General features: G+C 56.0%; 1 protein-coding gene across 1 annotated transcript in view; it reads left to right on the top strand.

Annotated features, from left to right (window-relative positions):
- The window catches only part of ZNF395 (zinc finger protein 395), a 6,070-nt gene extending 607 nt beyond the window's left edge, over positions 1-5,463 (top strand). Inside the window, 11 exon segments of the mRNA XM_059832022.1 lie at positions 26-102; positions 674-903; positions 1,290-1,402; positions 2,125-2,360; positions 2,480-2,580; positions 3,606-3,870; positions 4,759-4,783; positions 4,786-4,850; positions 5,062-5,089; positions 5,092-5,164; positions 5,352-5,463. Coding sequence (XP_059688005.1) covers positions 26-102; positions 674-903; positions 1,290-1,402; positions 2,125-2,360; positions 2,480-2,580; positions 3,606-3,870; positions 4,759-4,783; positions 4,786-4,850; positions 5,062-5,089; positions 5,092-5,164; positions 5,352-5,463 — 1,325 coding nt within the window.
- The last annotated feature ends 5,446 nt before the right edge of the window (positions 5,464-10,909 follow it).

Below are 10,909 nucleotides of genomic sequence, written 5' to 3'. Positions count from 1 at the left end.
TGTGTCTCTTCGGCTACTTTATCAGGAACAGAAGTAGGCTCACGGGTGGTAGTGGTGGAAGACTGCCCATCAGAAGGAGGTTGGGACTCTGTGAAGGAGGAGGTGAGGTTTGCACGTCTTCCCCTGCCCAAAAGAGCTGGGACTGGCAGAGCCAAGGTGTGAATTGAGGATCACTTCACCCAGGAAACCTCCGTTCCCTCATCCTCCTCCGTCTTTTAATCCTTTTAGCTACGTACTTTGCCAGGCTGTGTAATAATTGTGGGAGTCCTTGCAGCAGGATGGCGTGAGAACAAAGCCAAAGCAGACACAAATTCATTGGAGAAAAGTCCACCCAAAGTCATGACGCTCAAGGGGCAGCTGATACCGGCTCAGGAAGTCCCTCAACTTGGGATTGCTGGAGTTGGGGAGCTTGTGCCCAGGAAGAGCAGATCTCTGGTGGGGTTGGGATGAACCCTGGCCACCTCTTTGGTTTGCTGTGACAGCAGTCTGAAGTCCAAGCCCTTCAGGACAGGCTCTGCCTTTGTCCTGAAGCCCTCTGTGGCCCCATCCGCTGCGGGAGGAGGAGGGGAGATCCTGCGGCGGGTGAAGGCTTGCTTGTGCTGCGGCAGGACATCCCCCGGGAGCCGCGGGCTGGCAGGTGGCACTGACAAATCGCCCCTCGTGCTGTTTTCAGGTCCTTGTCACCTACAACGGGCAGGAGTGCGCTGGCCTCGTGGAGCAGCACAACCCGCTGAGCGACAAGGTGAAGGTGCTGCTGCCAGAGCAGGGCTTGCAGGCTTGCTGGAAGGCGCAGGATGTGCGGCCGGCCGCGCTCCAGCCCCCCGCCTTGCCCGTGGCCGGCGGTCCCGGCCCTGCCGAGGCGCTGCAGAGATCTGTATCCAGCAATATCGATGTACCCAAGAGGTTCGTGCCTTTGGCTGGTGGTATCTCACTCGGGCGGGAGAGGGTCTCTTGGCGGCTCTGGCAGCACTCGTGCTTGTTTTCACACCGACGGAGAGAGCGGTGATGCCGGGGATACATCCGCCTTCCCAGCGTGGGATTATCTGGAGGATGGTTAAATTTAGGATCAAGGGGATTTTTAATTTTTTTTTTTCCTCCAAATGGGAATAAAACATCTTTCCCAATGACTTTAAAATGACTCAGAGTTTATGGAGGGAGGCGGTGGGGGGGAACCTGCGCTGCTGCAGGTTGTACTGCCCTTTGGGTACACGGTGACTCCCTGGGTTGTACACAGGCTCTTTCTCTGCCTTTTCCTCCCCGTGTTTCACATCTCTCCCCTCGCGGTGCAGGAAGGCTGACACGGCTGTGGAGATGGACGAGATGGTGGCAGCCATGGTGCTGACGAGCCTCTCCTGCAGCCCCGTGGTGCAGAGCCCTCCCGCTGGCGAGAGCGGCATCCCCCGTGAGTGTGCATTTAAAATATTCATATATATTTGTTAAAAAAACGACATCTGAAACAAAAGGAGATGTGGAGAAATACGCTGTGCCCTTTGGTTCTCAGTGCCAGGGCTCTTGCCCTGCAGAGGTGTTTGCTGGGTGCTGAATAGCTGCCAGGACAGGGACCATGCTGGGCTGGAGGTGGCTGGGGAGCGGCACTGGGGTCGCGGTGGAGCCCACGGGTGCTGGTGCCGGTTGGGTCTGAGCAAGCGGGGACACCCCTGGCAGCGTGGTGGGGGTAGCCCTGCTCTCCACAGGAGTCCCGGGGGGCCAGGGAGCCCCGCTCAGGAGTCCCGGGCTGGGGAGCACCGCCCGGTTGCTCCTTTTTTAGAGGCAGTTTCATTCCCGAGGAGTCAAATGCAGCCAGAGGGATAAAAATAGCTGCCTGGAGCCGTGGGAAATGTGCGTGCCCTGGTGCTGGCAGCTCGCCGTGTGCCGGCTGTGCCCGTGGGATTGCGCTGATGCCAAGGAGGATGGGGAGGGGAAAAAAAAGGGATAAACGACCAATAATTGGAAGCTGGTGCTGAGCAAAGGTGCAAAGGCTTCACCTTGCCAAGTTTTTTTAAAAAATAAGTAAATAGAGGCAAACTGTTGTTGTGGGTTATCCAGCCTCAGGGCTGGTCTCTGCCCTGGGGGGATTTGGTTGGCCCTGAGCTGAGGGTGGCAGCACGTGTCCCCTCCCTGCAGCCTCACGGGCAGCGTGCGATCCCTGGAAGGAGAGCGGTGACGTCTCGGACAGCGGCAGCAGCACCACCAGTGGGCACTGGAGTGGGGGCAGCGACATCTCCACCCCTTCGCCCCCCCACCCCGCAGGCAGCCCCAAGTACTCCAGCGAGGCCCTGAGCTCCCCCCAGATGGACGATGGCTTCGAGACTGACTCCGACCCCTTTCTCCTTGATGAACCTGCTCCGCGCAAGAGAAAGGTACTGCTGCCGTCGGGGGGGCGGTCCCAGTGCTGGTGGGGTGGCTCAAGCTGAGCTGGCGTCCCATGGAAGGGACGCGGCTGCCAGGCAGGGGGTAACACGGACTGTCTCTCTGCCAGAACTCGGTGAAGGTGATGTACAAGTGCCTGTGGCCGAGCTGCGGCAAGGTCCTGCGCTCCATCGTCGGCATCAAGCGGCACGTCAAGACCCAGCACCTCGGGTAAGGCGAAGGTTTCACCTCCTCAATCCCTGCACGACCACACTGAAGCCGCATGCCCTGCCGCTGCATAATTCGTAATTCCTGCAGCCAAGCAGTCCATGTCACCAAAGCCACTGTTGTATGTGTCCCCGCCTTCAGGGAGCCCAGGGCGTTCTGGGAGGCACAGGAGACCCGTTTGGGCTTTGGGACTGCCCAGCTCCTGTGTGCATTTTGCACTGGGGGGAGTTCAGGTTACACGTGAGCCCTGGGCTCCTGGGCAGAGGCAGAAAAGCACCAGCCCGGTTGGATTTCACAAGGGCTGCCAGCCTGGAAGACATGCCTGCTGCGACAGCGGCTGGCTCCAGCTCAGCTGTTGGGGCTGGTATGGGCACCTGTGTGCCAGCCTGGCGGCGGTTGTCCCTTTGGTAGTTTGCTTTGCTTTGTCCTGATCTCCTGTGAATTCCCCCCAAAATACGAAGTGGTGAGGGTCTGGGTGTGGGGATCAGCTTTGCTATGCTCTCCTCCTATGGCCCTATTGCACTTCTCGCCCCAACCTCAGTTTTCTCATGCTTTAGTCCACGTTTTCCGGTATGTATTTTTCTCCTCCTCCCTTGCAAACGTGACAGAAGGGCTGCAGTGCAGTGGGCAGCGCTGGACTGCCATCCAGTGCTGGATAAATGCACTGGGAAAAGAACAAAAAAGACTTTAGAGGCTGTTTCCTGCTGGGTGAACCGCAGGGCTTTGGTCATGGCTGTGCTAAATGAACTCGATTAGAAATGAGCAGGGGATTTTCAGTGGCACCCGGTCAATGTGCCAGCATTTTTAAAGGCCCTGGAAGAGACATTGATCTTTCTTGGAAGCATGAAGTGCTGCTGCAGAGGCAGTGGCTGTTGCTGATCGCAGCTGACGTGATGCTTTGGAGCCTGGGAGCGGAGCTGCTCTGCCCGAGAGGGTGAGATGGCTCTCCCCCGGCGAAGTCAGGGACTGCTCACCTTGATGGGAACGTGGCCACCTTTTCACCACTGTCCCCCTTTCATCCCCGGCAGGGACAGTGCAGACTCTGACCAGCGGAAGCGGGAGGAGGATTTCTACTACACCGAAGTGCAGGTGAAGGAAGAGCCGGCGCCGGAGGCAGCCGCCGCCACCAGCCCCACGTCCGCATCCGCCCCCATCATCATCCAGCCAGCCCTGGCGAAGCCGGAGGCACTGCTGGTGGAGCAGCCGGTGCTGGAGCCCACCCTGGCCAGCAGCGCCCTGAGCCAGTCTGCCCCCAGCTCCTTCTGGCACATCCAGGCTGATCACGCCTACCAGGTGAGCTGGCGGCATCTCCCAGGGCTGCGTCACCTCCCGAAATCTTGCCAAAGGGCAGGTCATGATCTGGTTTGCTCTGCAAGTCCCTGCTGCGGCAGGGACGTTTCATTACCACCCCAGCAATGTGTAGCACCATCCCCTGCCTGGTTGCCCTTCAGCCCTTGAGCGACTGGCTTCGTTAACGCCTGGTTAAGGGGCTCCTGTGCTTCTGCCACAGCCGTTGCGGGCTGGGGGAGCTGCTGGGCTCCGCTCCCCTGCAATTACCCGGTGCTGGTATGCAACACGCCCTTCTGCCGGCAGATAACATGGAGCTGGAATGCAGCCGTGCCGGATCCTGCACGTCTCCGCTGCATGCTCACCGGGGCACGGGCTTTTGAGGCACAAGGAAACCTGGGGACCCGGAGCAGTGGCCCTGTGGGCACCCTGGGCCAGTGGCCCTTGTCCCAGGGGCTACCTGAGAGCTGAGCGCTGTTCTGGAGCTGCAAGCTAGAGCAGGGACAGGCTACATAGATGCATAAGTATATCTTTTCCCATCCCAGGGAACGGATGCCACATCATCTGAAAGCAGAAAGCCTATGTAAATAGGTGCAAAAATATATACATACAGACCAGGGCAGTGCATGTGGTTCGGTATTGCAACCGAAAACAGTTGCAGGAGTGAAGACGTTGCTGTGGCCCAGTGAAGGGTGACACAGTACATGTGCCATGCCCCATGTTAGCAGGATCCGGCGCTGGAGGAGAGCTTGCACGGGGATTTCCATCCCACTCCCAGTGCTCCCAGTTTGTGGGTATTCCAGGCTGGTCTTTGCAGGGAGGTGAATGCCTGTGGGGTGGCATGGGGGAACAGGGATCCTCGGGGCTAGCGCTGACCCCTCTTTTCCCCCACAGGCGTTGCCCTCGATCCAAATTCCAGTGTCCCCCACATCTTCACCAGCATCAGCTGGGCCACTGCCACTTCAACTCTCCCGTCCCTATCACCGGTGAGTCCTGCATGTCTTCCCCTTCATCCTTTTGGGGTGCAGGGTTGGGCTGGGAGCTAAGGGCACCTTGTCTCTGCTTTCTCGCTCCCCACTTTAAACATCCGGATTTGTGGGCTGGGAGCACCCACGTCACCCCATCGCGGTGCCCGGGGGCCGCACGGGAGGAGGACTGCATCGTCCCGCGTCCCCTTTGACACCCGATTCCCCGCAGGTGCGGAGCCGGTCGCTCAGCTTCAGCGAACCCAGCCACCGACGCCGATGCTCAAGTCCCACTTGATCGTCGCCTCGCCGCCCAGGGTGTCCATCGGCACCAGGTGAGGGTCCCGCCGGCCGGAGGGGAGCAGGGGTGGAGCCCGTCAGAAAATGGGTGCCCTCTAGCATCTCCGCTGAGATGCAGCAGAACGATGCTCGGCCATGGTTACAGGGCCTTACCCTTAGAAACGCGACCGAGATTCTGCAGCGAGTGAATGAATGTTATTTCTTCTTTTCCCCCTTTTGTAGGAAAGTCCGTGGTGAAGCCAAAAAGTGCCGTAAGGTGTACGGCATCGAGCACCGGGACCAGTGGTGCACGGCCTGCCGGTGGAAAAAAGCCTGCCAGCGCTTCCTGGACTGAGCGCAGCACCGCGGTGCTGCGTCCCTCCCCTGCTCCCGCCCGGGGAGCACCGGAGTCCCTCACTGCTGCAACCAGGGACCTTGGAGGTACCTCCTGTGACCCCAGAAGACACCTCCAGAGCTGCGTGTAAATTCCTCCTTCTGTATATTGTACATCTGCTGGGTTTGCTCTTTTTTTAAAAAAAACTTTTTCCAACTTTTTTTTTAAACCTGAAGAATATCTCCCTTTGTACGGTAAAAGCTGGGGCTGGGAGGGAAGGAAGCCGGATCCTCGGGGTTTGGGGAGATTGTAGGCGATCTGGGGACCAAAGAGCTTCCTGCATTTCCCAGATCAGCCCTAAAATCTCCCGAACTGTCGCAGCGTGGCTGGGGTGAGGTGTTGAGGCAGCTTCCCGTGTCCTTTGACTACCTAGAAAGTGCAAATCCCTTGTACCCTGTAAGGGAGGGGATCGGTAACTATTATAGCTTTAAAAAGAAATGCTGTTGGGTTGCCGCAAGCAAGGCCGAGTCGGTTCTCGGGGCAGGAGTCGGAGGTTTCTTTCCCTGTGTGGATGTGGTCTTTGCTCTTGTCGCGTCACACCGGTAGCTTGAGCCTGCACGTGCTTCTGGTCGGTTCCAGCGCGTCGTTTTTGGAGGCATTTGAGGGGGGAAAAAAACCACCCAAAACATTTTAATCAGGAAAACTATGAGAATTTTTAAGGCAAAACCTGGTGTTCCTTCTCATTTTAGGCTTCGTGAGTCTGCTTAGCTCTGTGAAAACCTATATTGTGGCCCTTGCTGTGTCTTTCAAACTAGGCTGAGCAATTTTATTTTTTTATTTAATGATTCCACCAGTAAAGGCAGCTGGGAGGACTGGGACGGGCTTTCCCTTAGCATCACCGTATGGCCCCAATTCAGCAAAACACTTCACTATTTCCTTTTGAATCCCATCGAGCCTGGTGGGGAGTCACTTTTCTGACTTCCATCCTTTAAAATATGTATTTACCCAACCCGCATCGCTGCTGGTTTCCTGTCACTGTCGCGGCCATCCCACCTACACCAGCATCGTTGGCAGGGTGTTGTGCTTGGTGTCAGGCTGGGGTGCGTGCGGCCGGGGAGCCGGAGTGCCCCTTCACCTTTCTCCCTCGCTGGGGCAGGCAGCCATTTGGATTTCTATTTTTTTTTTTTTTTTGCTGCATTTTTGATAATCATAGGTCGTAACCTGCAGCCGTCGAGCTGAGAGCAATCCCTGCACGCGGCTTGAGCCCGGAGTGTTTGTAAGGACCCCGCGCTGAGACTCAACTTCCCTTATAAAAGCAAATCAAATGGCTGCGAGAGTCCGATATTGCTCCCGGATTGCCGCAAGCCTCGTTGTTGAAGGGATTGTGTGGGCAGGCAAAGCGGGTTGAGATATGTAGTACTAGTGCTTGTCGATGTGTTTGGGTACTTTTTGTTGTTGCTCATTTGTAATTTTGTACATATAAACAGGATATCGTCCCGCAACCTGATCTTTTCTCCGGTGTCCAACCGGCGGATGCAAAAATTTGGCCGCTGGAAAGCAGGAGCAAAACTCCCCGGGCAGGTGCGACCCCGCCGGGGTTATGTCCCCGGGTGGGTCTGGGCAGGTCCGGCTCAAATCCTGGCGAAGAGAAGAGCTTTTGCTCCTTGAGAGCTGCTCGCTCAGGCTCCCATCCCCGCTGGAGCGCGGGGTGAGGAGCAAAATGTCGGGAAAAGCCTTTTCCTCTCCCGCCAGCATCGGAGACTCTTTGCAGGTTGCCATGTTGGGCGTTTTATTGCAAGAAAGACTTTCCAAAGCGCATGGCAGGTTGGTGCTCTGCATCCACAGCCCTGGTAACAATTAATTGCGTGGTGGGGTTGTTGCACTACTCAAAAATAGTTTTGTTTTTTTTTTTTTAATACAAAAAAAGCCCCCACGCCTTTGCTGCTGTCTGACCTCCGGCGTTGGAATGGCCGAGCTGGCGTTATCTGTCCTGCGTTGCCTCGCGGAGCTCAGCGTGTTTGTTCTGTTGGGGAAGGGTCGTGTGATGCCGGGGTGCGGGCAGGTTTTCGGCGGTGCCGGAGATGCTGGTGCCTCTCTGGAAGTGAGCCGGCGCTTTGGGAACTCCCACGCAGCGCCTCGCTGCATTTTCGTTTTCCAAATATTTTTTTAAAAAACGGGGCTCGAAGCAGCGCCCAGAGCACAGAAGGGAAAAAAAAAGGGTGAATTTGTGCTTTCCTCAGACCTTGTGCCTTTGCCCCCACGACTCGGAGAGACCCGGGCAGGACCGGAGATTTTACTTCTTGCTTTTTATGCCCTTTCTGCCCCAAACAGCGTCAGGCGGAGCCGGATCCGCGCCAGCGCTAGCCAGACACCACTCAGCTCCCACGGCTCCCAGCAAAATCACTCAGGAAATGTCAAACAAGCCATCCAGGGTTGGCATCGGGGTGCGGCATCACCCCGGCCCCGGGAGGGGGGGATTCATCCCGCCCCCCCAAAACAGGGGTGTAGCATCAGACACCCCCGGCCCTTCCCAGCGCAAATCTGCCTCAGAGATCAGGTTTTTCACTGGCGGGAGCTCGGGTGTCTGAAAGATAAAGCTAAAATCTTTCTGCTTTTCTCTTAAAAATCTTTTTTAAAAAAAAAAAAAATATATATATATATAAAAAGGAAGAAAAAGGTTTCGATGGCTTTGGAACAAGCAGGCACGTGCGGCGTGCAGCATCCCGGGGGGCTGGCGGGACACCCCCCAGCAAATGTGGGGGACCCTGCCCCCCCAGCCCTTGCAGTGCCTCCTCCTCCCGCAGCGCATAGCACTTACTGCCCGGCAGCCGGCGGGGATCACCTCGCGTCGGAGTCTTTTCTGTCAGCGTTGTTTTATGGGGGGGCGGGAGGCGCCTACAGCTTCTTTTCCGAGGGCTTTCTGCGGTACAGACTTAACCGGACAATATTGTCCTTGTGCTCGCGGCTCTTTTCTCTTGGCTTTTTATTTTTAATGGAGAAACTGGTGCAGGGTGGGTTGGGTTTTAGTTTTTTGGTTTGTTTTTCCTTCTGGTTTGGGAGTATTTTGGAATTTTTACACTTTAAAACAGAAAAACCTTCTCGTATTTTTGCAGAAACGACAGCAGGCTTCCACCGTGTCTATCGGGTTGGTTGGCATTGGATATATAATTATTTTTTTGCTCCTTTCCCTATTATTTCCCTTTCCTATTATTTTTTAACTCACTTCCAGCCGCCTCCCGACCGTTGGACTTTTCCTCCCGACCCTTGAGTCTCACTGGTCTCAAGAAAACTCCTCTTCGGCCCCAACCGCGGGTAACCGCCCCCCCGTAAATCCACCTTGGAGAGTTTTCCCTCATCCATCTGCCTGTCTCCCGGAGCATGTATATGTATGTATATAGGAACCTCTTAACTGGGCACTAATTAATTGGAGGCTGCTCCCCCCTCTCCAGCCGGGACACTCTGCCCACCCCGCTCTGGTGGGGTTGGGGGGGGTAGTCGGACCCCAAAAATCGGTTTAGCGCTGGGTGACCCCACGTTGTCACTTGGTGCCCCCTTGCCATCGGCGGGAGGCTTGGTGGAGGCGTCGCGGGGAGCGGGGACGGGGTTGGGGACGCACGTCACCGGCGCTGTGCCCCCGTGGGGCCACCGGCCGCCTGGGGACGATGCCGTGTCAGTGAATTTTCTGTCTTGTTGGAGCTTTTCTCAGCTGTCTTCCAAGTATTATTTTTATTGTAAGGGGAAAAAAAAAAAAAAAGAGGGGAAAAAAAATTTTAAAAATTAAAAATGTGAAATGTAATTTTTACAGCAGCAATATGAAATATATTTTATAAGAAATAAAAAGAAAAGTTGCCTGAGAGCTCGCTGCCTCTGCCTTGTCCTTATAGCCCGCGTCCCAGGGGACCCCCCAGGGACCCCCCGTCTCCCCCGATGCGGAGGTGGGGACACTTTCTGCCGCCGCTCGCGGCTGCTCGGCCCCCACCCCGAGATGTTCCCCCCCAGCTCGGGGAGCCCCTTGGCACAACCATTTCTGGCACCACTAGATAGCAGTGTCCGCCCGGCGCTGGCAGCCGCCATGGCAGTGCCGCTCCCTCCGGCACCAGCGTGCTTTTTTTTCCCCTTGTTTTCCTCCCCCCAAAAAAACCCCAAATCCATCAACTTTTTAACCTGGAAGCTGCAGGGAGGGGTTAATATGTGCTAAACCCGGTGGGTTTTTAATCGGTGTCCTGCTGCGGGGGACCCTGCAAAGTCTGGTGTCCCGGAGCGCTCACTTGCTGCGGGTCGAACGTTGAGCCGAAAAGTTGCCTTTTGATGCAAAAAAAAAACCCCAGCCAAACCCTGGATAATGTCATATGTATTTTTTTTTTTTAGGCGTGTTGAGGTGAAAGAGGAGCTGGAAAAGGGAAAAAAGGGGAAAGGGACGGAGGGGAGCGGTGCCTCCCCTGCATGGGAAAGGGGAGGAGGGGAAAAAAAAATACGCTATTAAAAATTGCATCCGACAGGCACCAAATTAACACAATTCCTCCGATTTCTGCAGGGCAACGGCTGCGCCCGGACCTGAGCCCCCCCGCCCCGCAGGGACGCTCGGGGACCCCCGGGCCCCAAAGCAAACCTGCCAGCCAAAGTCTTTCCCCAATTAATTTTTTAATTGCCAAGGCCCCTTTCTTTCTCGTTAGCCAAAAAAAGCAGCAGCAGCCGTCGCCTCGCTGCCCGGGGCTGGTCTGTCACCCAGCGTTAACCCAGTTTGCATACTGGGACCCAACTGGGGACGCTGGGGCCAGCCGGCGGCATGGCCATCGCGCATCCCTCCGCACCGTTTCTATGGCAATGCTAAAAATAGCGCCCAGGCACTTGGCCGGCCATGCCGCTCCTCTCCCCAAATCCGGGAGCGGGGGTGAGGGAGGTGAACCCCTGAATTTTCCAGTGGAGTCGCAGATGTTGGGGGGCTGTGGGCGCTGGAGCCTTTGTTATCCCTGGGGAAAAGGGTTCTGGGTGCGACAGAGCCGGGCAGAAATTCCCCTTCTCTCTTAAACCCGAAAATCCCTTTTTTCCCCCCAAATAACCCCCCTGGTCCATCCCATTTTTGGCTGCGGGGCGCGCGTGCAGCAGGACCCCCCCCAGCTCTGTGGTGGCCCACGCAAGGTGGGATTTCCACCCTCCCAAAAGCCCCCGCTCTGGAAATAATGCAAATTTACAAAAATCTCCCTTTTTTCCCCTAAACCCAAGCTATTCCCCAGGTGAGCGGGGCAATTCGATCCCCCCCATGGCAGGGGGGGCAGCAGGGACCTGCTCTGCAAGCGTTGACCCAAGTGACGGTCGCCAGTCGCAATAATATCGTAGAAACAGTAAACTAATTTATTAATCCTTTTGCTATGTACAAGTTTAATGGAGAAATCTTTGTATGAAACAATTAAAAAGAACAAGATCTCGGAATTATTTTTTTTTTTTCTATTTTTTTTCCGTAGGGGTT

Source organism: Gavia stellata, chromosome 2 (assembly GCF_030936135.1).
Source record: "Gavia stellata isolate bGavSte3 chromosome 2, bGavSte3.hap2, whole genome shotgun sequence".
Taxonomy (NCBI): domain Eukaryota; kingdom Metazoa; phylum Chordata; class Aves; order Gaviiformes; family Gaviidae; genus Gavia; species Gavia stellata.
The sequence above is the reverse complement of the archived record's forward strand: the minus strand, read 5'-3'. Positions and strand labels throughout refer to the sequence as shown.